The following is an 18,407-nucleotide window of genomic DNA, read 5'->3' on the forward strand; positions in this document are numbered from 1 at the left end:
CTGCTCGAATGAGTGAAGCTATTGTAGTGGAGCACAGGGAAAGAGACGCTATACACGAAGCTCAAAACAGCACAATCTCGCTGCATTGTTATTCACACATAAAATGGAGATTTGAAATCCAGAACGTCAATTAGAAGTCGGGCGGCTTCTCTACTTTATATAGTCTGGTTTTTATAAGCCAGTTACCACAAAGATGACTGGATAGAGTGCCACTACTGGGGCCAACAGCGGTTTAACGTCTCACACCGGAAGTTGTTTTTTTTTCAAATGTAAAGTCGTTTAACGGAGCGGGAGGGGGTGGGAAGTTATGCGCATGTGCAAGTGGATCTGGCGATTTTGCGTACACGTAGTAGGGGCAGTGCGTGCTGCGTGCGTCCAGGCGCGCATGCGTCGTTGTCGACGGTGACGGCGGCCATCATGGCGGTGTGTGGCGCGGCGGCTGCAGCGGCGGCAAGCGAAGGGAAGCGCTGGTACTTCAGCCGGGAGCAGCTCGCGCGCAGTCCCTCTCGTCGCGCGGGGATCGACCCGGATAAGGAACTGTCGTACCGGCAGCAGGCGGCTAATCTGCTTCAAGATATGGGCCAGCGCCTCAATGTGTATCCATGGGGAGACTAGGCCACAGGCTTGGCTGAGCGAGGGTGGGTGGGGAAGCAGGCCTCGACTAGGTGTCCTAGGCCCAGGGGAGCGTGGGGTAAACAGCTTAGCCCGTAGTTTATGGTTTGGCCTTTAGACCGGCTGTAGTGAATACGCGGGGGCGTTAGAGTGGGATGGAGAGGAGCCCCTACCGTTGATTTGGGTTGGGCTCGGTTTATGGACTGGGCGCTTTAGTAATTTGGATCCTGGAAAGATTGTGCGGCCGTTCGAGAGTCGGGTGCCGAAACCCGAGGCCCATCGAACCCGTTGGCGGACGTCGAATTGTTGACCCCGCGTTACCTAGAAAAGTACGAAACTACAACGCAAAGTGTGAGCGTAGGCTCTGAAATCCCGGGGTGGGGGGGCGAGGTGAGGCTTACCCCAAACATCTTTACTAACCGCGTGGAAGTAAGTTTCCGGTCGTGATTCCACATTTTCACTTACAGAAGGATTTGCAATAATCTTTGGGCTTTTGAGAGCGAGTTGCTGGCGTGGAGGGCGGGTGGGGGAACCAAATTAGAAGAAGGGAGCCAGTGCTAAATCTTGTACATTTATCAGACGTTAGAAAAATACCAGTTTAATGGTTAGTGTTTATTTAGTGCTTTCTGTGTTCAAAGTGCTTTTCTTAATTATATGTTAATTTTCGAGATGTGCCAAGTGAAAAAATACGTATGAGATCCCTTTTATTACTGTTGTTGATTATGGCTGGTAATGTTTGGGGGCCTTGGGTACTGGATTTAAATGTGTAATTTGGGGTGAGAGACTGGGGCTGGTTTAGGGCTGCAGTTGTGTGAATATATAATAATTCACAGGTAGGTTTTACCATCCAGGCACTGGACATGTAGGGAGTCCATATCTCAGGATATGCAGCTAACTCAGCACAAATCTGGAGATCAATTAAAAGCCTAAAACATAACATGAGTGGTCGTTAAAACAGGAATGCACACAGCAACGCAGTCTGTAAAAACTGGAATTGCTGTTTGAATTGTTAATGGGTATGTTATGTCTTTTAAAAATAAGCTTAGAAAAACTTGGTCTACTTTTTCCTTAACTGTAACTTGTTAGTTCTCAACTGACTATCAATACTGCTATCGTCTATATGCATCGATTCTACATGGTTCAGTCCTTCAGCCAGTTTCCTCGGAATGTAAGTATCATTTGAATTGCTTCGTTAGTTGCATCTGGGAAACATAATGTGAGCAAAATCCTATAGTGGAAATGCTTACAAAATGTGGCATAGAGTAAAATAGTTAGCCATACTAGCATAATGTAGCTTAAGAGAAGATGGGTATAATGCATAATGTAAAGTGTTTGTAAGCAACCTCCCAAATTGGGATTTTGGTCTCTGTCCTTGTAGTATCTGAATCAGAAGCTTTTGGATAGGTGGGGGTCAGAAAGGTAACTGTCACAGAAAGTTTTTGGTGGTGAAGAGAGGCTGCTCCTTGGCTGGCTATGTTGTGGGATTCCTCACTTAAGGTTCAGCTGTACTGGGTGGGGCGGGGGGTCAATGTTTTTAATGAACAGTAATTACTGAAACCCCTCAAAAAAGCCCCACCACAATGGTGTGTGTGAGAGAGAGTATGACTACTGCAGAGAAAGGGAACATTGCTTTTGTGTGGACAGAACTTTGATAATTTAGACAGTAGCCAGTCAACTTTGCTGCAGGCATTCCCAAAGCATTGCAGCAAAGTAGATTTGGGAAAGATGGCAGAAAAAATTAGGTAAACCTGAAAGGAGAATAACCTGCTTCCCAATAGCACACAAGCAAGGGCAATTGCTCTGCTGGAACACTTGTGGTATTTGGGGGAGATTGAAGAAATTAGCTATTGAGTTCAAGTTCTCTACATTTTTATTCTTTCCCCACAATCACAAGAATAAGACAGTGGAACTCAGTGGAACACTGTAGACAGTGGAAGACCATGTAATGCAGAGTACACATTTCTGGGAAACTTAAGCTTGTTTTTATTTTAAAAAGTTCCAAAATTAATATCAGCTTTTAGTGGTATATTTTAACATTAGCAGCAAAGCCCGTTGAGGGAGGAGTTGCAATGGGTTCTGGCAAAGGGGGGGGGGGCAAACATTTTCCCCTGCAATGGGTTTCACCGGAGCTGTAGCATCCTGTCAGCTCTTTTCGGCGTGATGCTTCCTACCTACCTGGTCTTGAATCTGTGACTTGGGGTGAGGGGAATATGGAAAAGTGTGGCTTGGGGTGGAGGGAGGGTGAGAAGGTAAGACTTGGGGTGGGAGAAGGGTGGATTGGGAAGGCTTGTGATGGGGAACTGGAGGCTGTTGATGGGCCGGTGGAGCAGTGAGTTCCAAGGTGTTGCTATTCCACTGATCAGGCTGGCCTGTTGGCAGTGGGGGGAACAGGAGGTTGTTGGCAGGCTGGCAGAGCAGCAGGAGCCAAGGCACTGCTGCTTTGCTAGCCAGGCTGGGCTGTTGGGGTTGCAGGGAAACTGGGAAGCTGTTGGCGGGCTGGTGGGGCAGCAAAAAGGCACCACTGCTCAGCCGGTTGGACTGTTGATGTTAAGAGGACACCTGGGAGGCTGTTGGCAGGCTAGCAGAGCAGTAGTCACCAGGGCACTGTTGCCCCTTGGCTGGGCTGGCCTGTTGGGAGTTTAAGGAAGATGGGGGAAACTGTGAGCATGTAGTGGGGGAAGGCAGGTGGGGAATGGATGAAATGTAGCCCACTACTTTGTGAGTCCTGCTCGCCGATTGGTGGAGGGTTTGTCACCGTGACATTCCACCACTTAGGCAATCATAGATTAGGATAGATTTTATATGATGTTGCATAAGAAACTAAAACATTACTTTGTACCTTGTTGAGTAAACTTTTTTCTTTGTATTGAATGTTTTATGATTAATCAAATAGTAACATAGGATCGTACTGTTAAGGTAACAGATTTCTCTGGTCATTTAAAAACAGAATCTAAATTATCTGTCTTTTCTTTATAAAGTCTCTGGCACCAGCTGCCCTGTTCCTGGCAGCCAAGGTGGAGGAACAGCCTCGAAAACTGGAGCATGTTATCAAGGTCGCTCATGCCTGTTTGCATCCTCTAGAGACTCTTCCGGATACACGGAGTGAGGTAAATAGTCGTGACAAAGACTGGTGAGGGAGAGGAAAAAATACATCTTGACAGCGCAAGCCCCTTGTGCTTCATTCTATATAGAATGCCATAAGAAGAGTGGCTAAATTCTAGAGCAATATTAACTAGTTCTTGGACTTACTGATGCATAGTACAGAAAGCTCTGGGTTTTCATAAACCAAATGGCTCGTCTGTCCTGTGTCCTCCTGCTAGTGTATTGTGAATCAGGTGTATATAGCACTGTTTGCATTAGACTTTGCACAAAGGGGAGGATATTGCCTGCCAGGATCACCCTCTTATAGAGTTGCAGAAAATGGTTGTTTGAGAAACAAATTACCATACCTCGCACATTGTTGGACTATTGCACATCTCACCACAGCCCTTCCTGTCAGGACCAGCGCATCTAACCTTGCCAACAAGGGGGAAGCTTTATTCTGAAGCCAAATTGTAGGAAAGGGATTTTTTTTTAGTATGCACTGGTAACTTCATGGCAGTTGAAGCCAGTGCAGAATCAACAAGTTTTTCACAAGCAACAAATGTGTCTAATAGGCACTTACTTCTGGGAATGGGATGTCTGCCAATTCTCTCCAGTATTGAGTGTAATAAAGATTACCCCTTGTTAGCTTTTGCCTCCTCAAGAGAGTGTTAGAAATATGCAGGCTTGATACAGAGTGCCTCATCACAAGTAACCTGCCTGTCCTCTCAACCCCAGGCATACCTGCAACAAGCCCAAGACCTGGTCATTCTAGAGAGCATAATACTGCAGACCCTGGGTAAGTTTTCAAAGCGGACGGGCTGCTTCATGAATCCCAGACCCAGGAAAGTTCCGCAGAGTGGAAGGTCTAACCCAGTCTTCTTCACAGCTGGAGGGCAGAGGCACAGCTGGCCAGTGTGGGAAAGCACCAGTCCAGGCAACAAACCATTTAACAACAGCCAGTTTATGATGTGATATGCTTGTTTAGTGTGAATATATTGACATGCTTGTTTTCACAAACAAATATGGACATTCAAAAGTTGGTTTGAGTTTTTCCCTTAACAGGTTTTACATTGCTCATGTTCCAGACCTTGTATTCTGAATTGAAGTTTAGCAACTCAACAACCTAACAATCTCATTATATGATCAACTCTATATTATAATGTTAAATTATTCTTACTGATGCTGTGTTTTAATATTATTGTATGCCACCCTGAGCCTGCCTTGGTTGGGAATGAGCAGGGTATAAATATAATAAAATAAATTAAAAATAAATAAAATGAGCTGTCATTATAAGTTTTTAGCAACTAAATTAGTACTTTCTCCAACCTTGAAAGCCACTTGATTCACAAAATGTTCTCTGTTCCCAATTACATGCAATTGCAGATCTTCAATCTCAGGTTCTTTTGTATAAGGCTCTACATAATATTTTCTCCAAATACATGACCAATATGTTTAGCTTTGAAAACTGCAAGAAATCTCTCAATTGGTCTTACTAACTTGATGCTTTTAACAAGTACTTTGTTTCCAAGTATTTGGTTCAGGGTATTTTGGGTGTCTCTGCCTAGCAATATCTAATTTGAACAGCTCAGTCTATAGGTGCTGGTGGTGGTCTTTTGATAACAATAGTAATAAAAACCTTGAAAAATCCTACTGTAACTCAGGACACTTCTTTTCCTAAAGGGAAAACATTGATTTGTTTTGGGATACCAGGCTAAATTGTTCCAAGCAGATGTCAAAACCTTCTCTCCTGCTGTCATTTTAGTGCAGGCAGTTGTTTTGATTAAAAATGCATGTATGTTTTTCCCATACAATCTTTTCAACAGAGCATATTGTTGGTTCAGAAGTTGTAGTGATTTTTCCTTTCCTGTGACTAGACAACTGGTCCATCTAAGCCTAGGAAGGAGCCCTTCTTTCTTCCTCCTTGCATCTGAGCATAGCGCACACATTTGTGTGGGAAGGGGACAGATGGGCAGGATCCTTTTACTTCCCAGGATTCAGAGGCATGTGTGGTATGTAGAACCACAAACATGTTCTGTCCATGACATAACTGATCTATGTCTTTCTTCCAGGATTTGAAATCACCATTGATCATCCCCATACACATGTGGTGAAATGCACGCAGCTTGTACGAGGTAAGCAGTGACCAGTGCTGTTGTGAGACTAGCATTGTAGTTGCTGTCAGGTTTTTCTACTGATCGTTGATGACTGAGTAGACAACCCTACTCTTAATTGGAAAGACTTGGGAGTTTCAGGTTTAAGTCACTCATAAAGCACAGTATATTGACCCACTGTCCTCTTTTTTTGCTAATGGAAGGTGTTCACAATGGGAGTATTGCTTGCAGACTGTGAGCTTGGCTGTGAGATTACAAGTATTTACAGCAAATGAATATATGTTGGATCAGATCATATCCATGTGTTGCTATTTTATGCTGCTTTTGAGTTCTGCGTGAGAACTTCCCTTTGCATCTGACTGACTTTGTCATTCAACCATTGGTCTGAGCCATCACTGCTATTGTTACATTCTTATCTGGTTACTGCTACAATAGAAGCAAGTCGCAGAACTTGGAATATTTTACAAAAATTAACTCGTGTATTTTCCTTTGCAGCCAGCAAGGATCTGGCACAGACTTCTTACTTCATGGCTACCAATAGGTAGGTATTGAAATAACAAAAATTTGTGTGTTATCTGAACATGAGATTTTTCACAGATGAGTTTATTCAAACCTTGCGGAACAAATCCCATGTCCAGCTATATGGTACATTGGCTATGATTTTCAGCTTATTGGTAGAAGCCAAAGCAACCTTGCAAGAAGATCACAAAATTATTAGTCCGTGCATATTTGTTGCAGCTTGAAAGGGAGAACATGGAAAAACATTGTTTAAAGCTTCCCTGCCTTATAAGTCTACAATTAATTATCACTGCCTGTAGTTAATTAACTTTTTACAAGTGGAAGCTCTGTTCGCATGGAAAAGCATTAGCGTTACTTGCAAAAGTACCGAGTTAGATTTCTAAGCATGGAGGCATCGACTGAAGTTACTTTTTCTGATTTTAAATTTATTTTAAGGGTGTGTCTATTGATATATTGACTTTCTTCCCTCTGGGAACCCAAAGCAGCTTATGTTATTCTTGTCTCCATTGAATTCTTACAATCCGATGAAGCAGATCAACCTGAAAGTATATGACTAGCCCAAGGTCATCCAGTTAGTTCAGTGGCAGAGACTTCATACATAATCAAATGAAAGCATTATTTTCTGTCTGATTGTTGCTCTGGCCTTCACATACACAAAATGAACACACTGGCTTGGATCCTGCCTGCAGGGTCCATTCACACACACACACACACACACACACACACACACACACACACACACACACCCCCACCCACACCCACACACCCCCACACCCACACACACCCACACACCCACACCCTACCTCAACCCCCTGAAATGCTGCTCCTGGAAAACCAAGACTCTCCATCCCAGAAGTGGCTTTAAGTGGAATGCAATCTAGTTGTTTTGACAATCTCTACTGAATTCAGTGTTCCCAGTTGGCACAAATTGATTTTGTCTAACATTGTTGATATGTGTAGTAGTGAGAATATTAATGCCATGGGCTGTATGTAGACCTAAGGAATTTTGAGATTGGTGCAGCATGCAGAATTCTGGTAGCTCATTTGAAAAAGTTTCTAGTATACAGAAATGGCGTTAATAGTGGCTGGTGACAATTCAAGACCAGAGAGCACATGTATAAACCTTCCAGTGGTCAACTGTTGGGGATTGAGTCTGCCTACAACTTCCTTGCTTCATCTCCAATGATGTGTAGAAAAAAACACAAAGAAAAATATCAAAATGAAGTACTCATGAACTTGTTTATTTGGCAATAATTTAGGTTAGCTTGGTGTGGAAGTTGATTTTTAGTTGATATGTTGTATAAAAAGTGCCCTCAGTCATCACCTAGTCCTGCTGGGAAATACCCACTGTAGGACATAAGCCAGTGGGCTGAGGTCCAGTCCTCCTGAATGGCCCACCAACAAGTCCTGTTATCTCAACAGATGCTGTTTTCGCTATACTTCCCTTCATCTGTAGCACCAGAAAGGGGGCTGGGGGAGCAGCTTATAAGTTTCCAAGGGGCCATTCTGCTTAATTGCTGCCATTAATGGATCATTATTACAGCTACAGTATGAGCTCTAGAACTGGTAAAGACGTATCTTTGTGATATAAGTACACCATGGATAAAGCTGCATTTTATTCTCTCCTGTGAACATCACTTAATCAGGTTTCTGGGGCTCAGTCCTACAGTTGGTGTGCAAACTTTTTCTAACTTTTAAGTGCAGAATTGGCAATGGGGAACAAGAAGCTTCAAAGAAAGTAGAACAGGTCTAAGGGTTTGTCAGCCGTAACTCATCGTATGGCTTGTTAGATTTTGAATCTGCTTCCAAGTTTAGTGCTGTAAGTGACCAGGCTGTTAGAGGAGATTTTTGGCATCTTTTTCCTGGTGAATAAAATTCCTGTGAAAGAGCTGAGTTGCCCAGATCTTCATGGAATGAACACACTCCACAAGCAGCTAGATCAGGGGTAGGGAACCTGCGGCTCTCCAGATGTTCAGGAACTACAATTCCCATCAGCCCCTACCAGCATGGCCAACTGGCCATGCTGACAGAGGCTGATGGGAATTGTAGTTCCTGAACATCTGGAGAGCCGCAGGTTCCCTACCCCTGAGCTAGATTATTCAGCCATGCTCAAAGGGGTGCTTTTAAAAAACAGCATTTTTGCTTTCCCATTTTATAGGCCATATGGGGGTCCTAGAGCTTCAGGCTGACAGGAGCTCTTGGAAGACCTTGTGGAAAAGGCTGAAACAGATTGGTATGAGCAGGACAGACATGACTATGCAGGCTGATAAAAGCTTCTAAAGCCCAGGGATGCCCACTTCTTGCAGTGTCTGTCCAGCGGGTGGTTGTGTGTGCTGCTGCCGTTCAGGCTTGGGAGCTTACAGCTTTCTGTTTCTCTCTCCCTGCTGGTGATGTCAGCCTTCACCTAACCACCTTCAGCCTGCAGTACACCCCTCCCGTTGTGGCCTGCGTCTGCATCCACCTGGCCTGTAAGTGGTCCAACTGGGAGATCCCAGTCTCCACGGACGGCAAGCACTGGTGGGAATACGTTGATGGCACTGTAACTCTGGAACTTTTGGATGGTAAGTTTGGAGCAGGGTCAAATACATTCCCATTCAAAATGAGAGGTATTTCATTAGCTTGGCATCTCTGTTCTGTTATCTCAGCATGGCAATTGAGAATAGAAAGCATTAAGTGGGCTGAATTTTATAACTTTGAGCCACTGGTATTTGTCCTGTGACTGCCCCAGCTCTTGCTAGAAGAGGTGGTCATTAACAGTCTCATTGTTCTGGTTTGCAAGTTATCATCAGTCACATTGCCCTCGTGTTCTTGTGCTTTCTTTCCAGAGTTAACACATGAGTTCCTACAGATCCTTGAAAAAACTCCCAACCGGCTAAAACGAATCCGGAACTGGCGGGTAAGGACATGAATTGTGTGTGTAATTCAGTGTGACAATCAATGTGGTAAGAACTACATAAGAAAGACAAAGCTCAGTAAATGGAACTCCCTCTAGCCTCTTGTGGTGTTATTATTTTAATTTCATATCTGTCCTTAATCAGTTTCTGACTTCATCTCTTCATCACCTGCATCGTCTGGAGTAGGTAGACAGGCTGCATGGGTTGTTGGTTGCTCTAATCCAGTGAGTGACATTTTTTGCTTGAATAATCTGTTAATAAAACATTGTGTTTCAGTGTATTCTTTTAAAGTAACAGTTTTAAAAAGTGGAACTTATTAAGAATTCTTGTTCTGCTTGGAATATGGAATAATGAGGTGAACCCCTGAATCGTGCCACCCCTTCCCTTGCATAAGGGCATTTTACAGAATGGCAATTATACATTGTCATAATGCAAGTTGTTCTTTCAGCTGAAGTCGAACACTGAAGCATTTAAAAAAAACCTTGAGTGTAAATTATACTTTGTGTTCATATCTCTTTTGTATATTTAGATTGGAGTAGAACAGCATAAACTATGTGGAGTGGAGATTTAAAGTGTTTTTGCTTTCACTTTAGGCTACCCAGGCAGCCAGGAAATCCAAGACGGATGAACAGGGCGATGATGATTGTCTCTCAGAACAGACAATCCTGAGCATGATCTCCAGAAGCTCCTCTGACATGACCATTGCGGGTTTGATGAGCATGTCGACTTCCTCGGCTGCAGGGACTGTAGCTTCGCTCCCATCAACCACAGGCGACTCCCCAGGAGATCTGTGTGGCACAGAAGCATCGGACACCTGGATGGCTCCAGTCAAATTAGAGAGCAGCCACAGGCCTAATGAAGCCTCTCTCAGCGCAGATCATCCGCATCACGACAGCAGTAGAAGCTCCTTCTCAAAGCAGAGCAGTAAGAGCGTACCACTAGCAAAGGTGTCGTTAAAGGAGTACCGCGCCAAGCACGCCGAAGAGCTGGCCGCGCAGAAACGCGAGCTGGAAAACATGGAGGCTAACGTGCGCTCTCAGTATGCTTATGCCGCTCAGAACCTGCTAGTGCAGCAGCAGCGGGAGCGGGACGTTCAGCAAGAAAGCAACCCGTCTCCCATCATCCTGAAAATCCCCTTGAGCAGCAACGCTGATGGTTCGGAACGGCCTCCAGCTGAGAAGGCTGACAAACCTTCCTCTGCCCTCAAAGTGCGTCTTCCTGTCTCCGGGGACAAAGCTGCTGTTCCTTCCTCCAAGCCTGAGGAAATAAAAGTACGCATCAAGGTGCCAACCACCTCAGAACGGCACAGCTCATCCGACGAGAGTAGTGGGAAAAGCCGTGGCGAGCATAGGGAAAAACATAAGGGCCATTCATCCAACCATCACCACCATCATCACAATCATCACTCTCACAAACATTTGCACACGCAGCCTGTTGCAAGCGCCAAGCGACCGGGGGACTCAAAGCATGGCAGCCAGGGCGGTGTGGCATCCCACAAAGGTTATGTCCCAACTTGTTCCTCCTCCCGTAAGAGACCCCTTGCTGAAGAGGCCTCCACTCTAGCACACGAACATCAGTCCAAAATCAGCAAGGGTTCAAAAGGGCCCACCATGTCATTCCCCTTCCCTCAGCACCCTGGACATAGCTTGGACGTGGCCAGTTTGTCTTTTGCCCAGGGTGGCAAAGCCAGAGCAGCTCATGGAAAACTGGACAAGAGCACAGTGGGGGCCAATGGGCATAACATGAACCAGACCATTGACTACCAGGATACAGTGAACATGTTGCATTCCCTGCTCAGTGCGCAGGGCATGCAACCCACCCAACCACCCACTTTTGACTTTGTGCACTCATACGGCGAGTACTTGAACCCCAGGGCAGCTGCCAGTGTGGATAAACCACGGCCACCCCCTCTGCCTTCAGAACCTCCCCCTCCCCTGCCACCTCTCCCCAAGTGATGACCGTTTTAACTACTGATGTTGGGTTGTCTTCTGCAGAGGACAAGTGGCTCAGTCATCTCCACTGCCTTGTGTGAATGCCCTTTTATTCCCTCCCCTCCCCCTTTTAAATGTTTTTTTCTTGGTATGAGAATGTGGAGCCCTTGAAGCTGTGAAAGGGTCTGTCCTCTTTCTCCATGTGCTTCCCCCGCCTTTCCCTTGAGTCCCACTGGAAAGAGATGGAAATGTATTTCCTGTGTGACTGAGCCTTGGCATGCAGAGTTTTGAACTTCCTGGAACAACGGGAGAGAGGGAACGGGGCTATTTAAATTGTCGTAGTCTTTCTCCTTCTAAAAAGACGTTTTAAATAATTTAAAATAAGTTATATATGTTCTTAGTGTTGATTTTATTTTTCTAAGATGGATAAGGAAGGGGTTAGAGTGGAAGCTGAAATGGAAGCAGAGCTTTGTGAGCTCTGGCTGCTTACTCTTTAAGTGCATCTGGTTTTGGTGGAAGTTGCTTCCTTCTGGATGGAAGTAGTGGAGGTCTGGAGAAAGTATGTGTGTGAAGGGCATGAATGTGACCAGAGTAATGGTGGGGTGGGGGATTTCTTTTCTTTTTTGCCTCAGTTTCCCGCCACCTTGGTTTTTCGCTGCTCCCTAGTGAGTGAATGGAGACAGATGCAGACCCCATCTTTCCAAAGTACTTTCAAAATAGCGAAGAAAAGATGTGTGAAATCGCTGGCTTTGTCTAGCTCTTCCTGCTGAGCAGGAAGTATGTAGGTACCCAGCTTTCTTTTCACTTCCCTCCTTGACCACACTGCTTCCATTGGATTGTCCTAAATGCAATCAGAGGGTAAATGGACTAGCTAGCTGGAACGTTAAAAAATTCAGATGGGATCATATTGTACAGAAGAACATGACTGTGTTCTGTGGGAACTCAGAGTGCCTTCAGAAAGAAGGGTTCCTGCAGCAAAGATAGGGTGTTTTGGGAAGAGGAACTGGAAGGAAGCTAGAATGCCTTTGTGAATGTTACAACGGTAATCGTGATTCTGGGATGTTTTAAATTGTATTTAAACCGCATTATGAGATATGAGATTTTCACATTTTGTTAGAGGGAGAAAAATACTTTTTAAAGTATATGTAAAGACAGCAACAAGTGGAATCAGACAAATTTGGATTGCAGAATGGAAGCATGAAAAGAGCTGATTTAAAGCATTGATGAATGAATTAATGGGAACCTACTTGTCTTCTCATTTCAAGATATCTGCCAGCATTACAAAAATGTGGCCAGCCAGAGAGTGTCCTGAGTCCTAGGTAGAAGAAAATGAAAGATAAACTAAAGATCATTCCAGAGAAGTATTCTAATCAAAGGCTGCGCAGCAAAAGGCGCAGCAAACTCACTGATCTAATTCTCCAAACTTTTGATAAGTTACAACGGCTAATTTTTAAGCACGGCCATTCACTTTGGATTTCTGTAGATCGCATCAGGGCGCTTAAGGAATCAGTTTACTGGTAGCATCTGAGCAGTTGCACAGATCACTTGGAGTTGGTGCTCTAAAATGCCAGCCTTGCTGCCCTTTGGATGTTCAGTCCCTGGTTCAGCGAACTGGTCAAAGGTTTTCTACCACTGTGAAGAAAACTTCCAAGGTGAAAAATTCCAGCGGAGGCTTTGGTGTTTCATAAAAAATGCTCAGTTGGGATGGAGTACTTTGACTAAAATATTTGCTATGTAGCATGTTACAACAGAAACTGGAGGTATGAGGAGGCTCAGAATAACCTTTGCAGTCTCAAGCAAGAAAAGTCATATTTATGCTAGCTTGCTGGTTAATGATAGGTGCACCATATTTAAAGCAATGAAGGGTGCTTGGTCTCTTAAGTAGCCGTTTTAGTTTGATTGAAGTGTTCCATCTGAATTCAGAACAGTGAGTTTATTTTCCCACCATTTCTGGAGCAGAGGTGTCACAAACTTTGGGCCTGGTTTCACATGATATTTCAGGAACTTAATTCTAATTCCCAGCTCGTATTATTACTATTCTAAATTTCAATAAATGTACTGTCTCCACATTTGGTCTGTTGTTCAGTATTTTATCTATTGTATGGTGTAATTAAGTGTATGCACCTTAGCATGCACCAAGAAGAGCTGCTGCACACAAGAATTTGGAGAGTAAAATTTCTACGTTTTGAACACTCTTTATTCCCCCCCCCTCCCCCCAATTCTGGGCCCTTGTTTTTGTATTGGGATTTAATATTTGCTTAATTTGCTTTTCCATGTGCCGGGTATCTTCAGTTTGACCAATCAGCATTACAGACAGAACTTTAGGAAGCTGTGTTAGTCTACTGGTGGAGGGGGAAGGGGGATCCCAAAAGTCAAGTAGTGAGCGAGCAACCTCTTCCCACTGCAGATCCCTACTTTGTCCCATGCCACTAAGTTAAGGTCCTGAAGAAGAATTTTGGGGTGGAGGTGGAAAGTGTGAGGAACAGGAAAGACCCATTTTATGTCTTGCAGTACTTTGGATTCAACTCAATCTGAATATTTCAGGTCTTGAACAATTGTTAGATGCAGTACAGTTTATCTAGGTTGCATCCCAGTGGACTTGTTAGAGATTTCTTATTGTAAACATTTTTGTTAAGACTTTAAAAACATACACATGGAGAAAAATCACAAACCAGATAATCACAAAAAAGGAAATACACAAAAAAAATAAAACTTTTAAAAGCGTTCTTGCTCTTTAACTATAGTTAGTTAGTTAGTTAGTTAGTTAGTTAGTTAGTTAGTTAGTTAGTTAGTGTTATATATACACACACACACACACCCCGCCCTCCCCCGGAGGGCTCAGGGCGGTGACCAATTTAATTCTTAATTATTCTTGCTAATTTTCTCTGTTCTCTTCAAAACCATAAATCATTGTCTTTTATACTTTGATTTATGCAATAAAAAGGTAAAAAAGGTATCAGGAGTTACCAATTGTCCATGAATTTAAATATGTTCTTTTCTCTAATCAAAGAAGTAAGTTTGGCTATTTCTGCCAATTCTAGTAACTTCACAAACTATTTTTGTGTACATAGTATTCTTTGTGCTGATGTCATATATCAAAACAATGTCCCGTATTTTTTTTTCAATCTGTCCATAAGACCCAAAAGAAAAGCTTCTGGTTTCATTTATATAGTAACCTTTAAATTTTTTTAAAAAACAACAACCTGGCTCTACTGCAAGGAAGGGTGGTGTGAAAATCTAAAATTTAAAATAAATAATGAATGATAGTCCATAATGTTAATATTTCCTACATATTCAAAATGTTTTTATACGTCTTTGTCAATTTCTCCAGCAACAAGTACCAACATAAAATCATTTTGTAAAAATTCTTTATGAGTCTGGAATTGAAACCCCTTTAACCACATATTCGTCAATTGTTCCATTTATACATTGTGCCCAAAATTAATGGCTTATTTCATCATACAATCTTTTACTCAGTCTTCTGTTTTAAATCTCAACAACAGCTTATACATTTTGGCAATAATGTGATTATCTGCGCATAATTTCACTTAAAATTCAGTCTTCAAAACCATAAGACCTTTTATCTATTTTGAATCATTAATAATTGTGTATTTTTTAAAAAGACAAGTATTATGTTCTATTAACTGTTTTCTTGGTTTTCATTTACATTCCCCTTGTGAAAAGTCTAAAAGGTTGCAGTATGTTATCCGCCTGTTTTCAAATATCATTTCTAAATAATGCTTCTTTTGGTAAAAAGCCATGGAGATTTTTGACATAGTCAAGGTTTTTATTTTATTTCATATTATCGGTATAGCACACCTTATATAATGATTATTAAAATCCTTATTAACCTCAGCATTATCATACCGTAGATACCATAGGTCATGTCCTTCTATTTCTCAAAATAATCCATTCTGTCAAACAAACCAAACAACAAGCAGCAAAATATAATTTCAGATCAGGTAAACTGAGACCTCCTCTTTCCTTGGCATCTTGCAATATTTTATATTTAACGAGGATTTTTCCCCTGCCAAACAAAGTTTAATATATCCATCTGCCATTGTTTAATGGAATATCATTTGCCAACATCAATACTGCTTGAAACAAAAATAGCATTCTTGGTAGTACATTCATCTTAATGATAGAAATTTCCCCCAGCAGTGATAGCGAAGTTTATTCAACCCTGACAAAACTTTTTAAATGTTATTCCATGTTTTAACATAGCTATTTTGAAATCATAGGATTCATATTTGTCAAACTAATACCCAGATATTTTGCCTTTTGTAACCTTAAAACCTGTTTTACTCATTTAATTTTGTAATGTCATATCTTTGTTTTCTATTTATTAATTTTAAATCCTGTTAATGCACCAAATTCGTTCAGTTTCAGCTCCCTTTAAAGGGTTTTCTAAGAGCACCACCAAATTATCAGCAAATGCTCTTAATTTATAACAGACCAATTTTGGGGGGGCGGGGGCCAATCCCTCTCTGGAGCCACCACACGTCTGCATCGGCGTGTGTGCCCACCCTGCAGGAACAAGGGGCAAATGTGCTGGTGAAGGAGCAACTTACCTGGGTGGCCGGATGCCATGCAGCTCCATGATGCCAACCCGGAAGCCGCCACTTGTCCCCAGATCCACCAATGTAGCCAGGGGGCATTCTGGGGGTGGAGTTGACCTTAGCTTCTTCCTGGCCTTTGCCCACCAGTATGCTGGTACTGAGGGTTTGAGCTTTTTTTGTTTTTGATCTAACTGTACTTCCGAAAGGTCCTCCTGGAGGCGGAGGGGAAGTGGAGTAGTATCCCACCACTGGGGCCTCTGGATGGAACTGGACAACTCTTTCTTAATGTTTATATCCCCAATCTTCTCAACAAATTTTATGTATCTGTTCAATACTTCTTGAACTAATATAAACAAGAGAAGAAATAGTGGCCAATCTGGTCCTTGATTTCATTAAATCTCATTATTTGTACTGATTGCTACATAAATTGACATAAGTCTGCCAAACCAATTATAATTCTTTGTCTAATATTTTCATGAACACTCAGGCACAGCCCTGAATTGCAAAAAATTTTTTCTCAGTTCCAACAAAGCTATACCTTTTATCAAGCCGAAAAGTTCATCTTGAAAGAATTCATCTGCCTTCTCCTAGACCAGTGGTTCTCAACCTTCCTAATGCTGCAACCCTTTAATACAGTTCCTCATGTTGTGGTGACCACCAACCATAAAATTATTTGTGTCTCGGTTCCTAAGACCATCAGAAATATGTGTCTTAGGCGACCCCTGTGAAAGGGTCGTTCATCCCCAAAGGGGTCGTGACCTACAGGTTGAGAACCGCTGCCCTAGACCATCTTTGTTGTAAGTTCCAGTAAAGTCCTAGTGCCTGAAGGACAGAACTAGATAGGCACCAGGGTGAAATGGCATTTTAGAACAAATATGGTCCAGGACATGGTGAATGAATTCTCAAATCTGGTGTCACCTTTATCCTGAAAAAAGTATAGACTGACCATTTTTCTTCACAGACCTTTGTTAAAAGTTTGTTTTCCCTTCAAAAGTTTCAACTTTGTCATTTGTTTTTTTCTCCAAATGCTTGAGTTATAGTTTTTCAGTTTTTCATCTTTTGATATCTTCTGACATCTCTTCATTTGTATTTTTTAATTTTATTAAATCTCTCATCCTTTTTCAAGTAACTCCAATTTATTTGTTAATTGATTGAAGTTTTTTTTTCATGATCTCAGATGGAACTGATTTTTCTGAGGTCATGCCCATAGATCTCTTTAAACACTTTGTCCAGCATGCATCTTTTATCCACAGAGCTGCAACTTATCTATGTGCCTCTTTGTCCAGCATGTGTCCATTATCCACAAAGCTACAACTTAATTTTTTTTATTGATTAATTAGATTTTACCCTATCCTCACTCAATAAGACTCTTTGAACTCCAGGCTCTTCCACGGCAACCAATTCTCCGTTTTAGACACAACAAAACAATGTTTTAAAAGACATCAGTTCATTTATATAATTTAAACTTTTCTCATAGCATTGTGATAAATGCATTTTCATCACATAAGAAAAAAAGGACCCATATTTGGAAAAAATATATCACAATAATACTCCTTGGTTTTTTCCTTTTTCCCCACTTTTTGCCAAATTTCAGATCCCTTCTCTCCATTCCTTTTCAAAGCTCCATTCGGATTTATAGTTTGCCAGAGAAAAGGATTATCTCATCGCAAGGATGCTGTCATCAATGCAGACAAAATCTCTAGATGTAAGATTAATTATCTTCCAGTAGTAAAGAACTGAAGGGTGGCTGTGTTTAAAGCCCAAATATATTCCATGTGGATGTGAGCTGTTTGTCCTTTCAGTTCAAACTAGCTGCCAACCCCGCAGTGAGCTGCAAAAAATTGTTTTCACACTTTACTCGAATAGAGAACTTTTTCAATTGTTATCTCCTGAATACTCTTTATCCAGAACTCAAATTCAGCTGGTGATTTATACCAACCAGCCACTGGTTTAGCTGTGAGGATCCTCTGTCGTTTGAAGAGGTTTCAATAAGCAGAAACCCCACCATTGGAAGCCTAGCTTGTTGGAGGTTTCTGTTTGAGCCTTCTTGAGAAGAGTGAAGGTTACATGGCAGCAGTGTTTGTTGAGAATCTTAATGAGAATTCTGTTTCCTCAAGCAGCAGAATAAGTAAAATGGCTACCTCCTTCCTGGACTGCTCATTTCTATTTGTAACAGTTTCTGCTGGTACAACCTTCATTTGCTTTAGCAAGTAACCATTGGCTGGGTACACAGCTGTACATATCTTCTGGACCCTATATGTTCAGTCTGCTATGCTATAAGCATTTGAAAAAAATCCTTATGTTATATAAGCTATGGGAACAGAAAACAAAAATGCAAAGTTTCCTTTTACCTTGAAAAAAAACATTTATACTATGGAAGGCCATTATACTATGGAAGGAATTTAAAAACTTGATCTTTTTGAGCTACAAAATTAACAGAAAGAACGTTAAAAGAATTATGATTTTTTTCTGACGAAACAAGATATCAGTAAAATATACATGTCAGGGCCCAGTTCTCCAGATTAGGATCCATCTGCTCTTAACCACTCCATCACAAGAACTTTTTTTTTCCTTGCACGGGTGTAAATTAAAGTTTCATGCGCTCAGCCTAGGATTGCCATCCGTCGCCCGAATTATAACTGGTCTCTGGACTAGAGAGATAAATTTCACTTGAGAAAATGGCGGCCCCATCCGTTA

The 18,407-nt window shown here is 42.1% G+C and overlaps 1 protein-coding gene across 2 annotated transcripts; it reads left to right on the plus strand.

The window, feature by feature from the left end:
* Positions 1–403: 403 nt before the first annotated feature.
* CCNT1 (cyclin T1) lies at positions 404–13,220 on the plus strand. Of its 2 annotated transcripts, XM_048491906.1 has the most exons (9): positions 404–596; positions 1,699–1,780; positions 3,591–3,719; positions 4,432–4,492; positions 5,766–5,828; positions 6,303–6,348; positions 8,724–8,887; positions 9,152–9,222; positions 9,814–13,220. In XM_048491906.1, the coding sequence occupies exons 1-9, from the start codon at positions 418–420 to the stop codon at positions 11,173–11,175; spliced, it is 2,157 nt and encodes a 718-aa protein (XP_048347863.1). In that variant the 5' UTR covers positions 404–417; the 3' UTR covers positions 11,176–13,220. The 2 variants fall into 2 exon arrangements, 1 of the variants encoding a protein (XP_048347863.1); XR_007244099.1 differs by lacking the exon at positions 8,724–8,887 and having other exon boundaries at positions 9,814–9,951.
* The last annotated feature ends 5,187 nt before the right edge of the window (positions 13,221–18,407 follow it).

Source organism: Sphaerodactylus townsendi, linkage group LG03 (assembly GCF_021028975.2).
Source record: "Sphaerodactylus townsendi isolate TG3544 linkage group LG03, MPM_Stown_v2.3, whole genome shotgun sequence".
Lineage (NCBI taxonomy): Eukaryota > Metazoa > Chordata > Lepidosauria > Squamata > Sphaerodactylidae > Sphaerodactylus > Sphaerodactylus townsendi.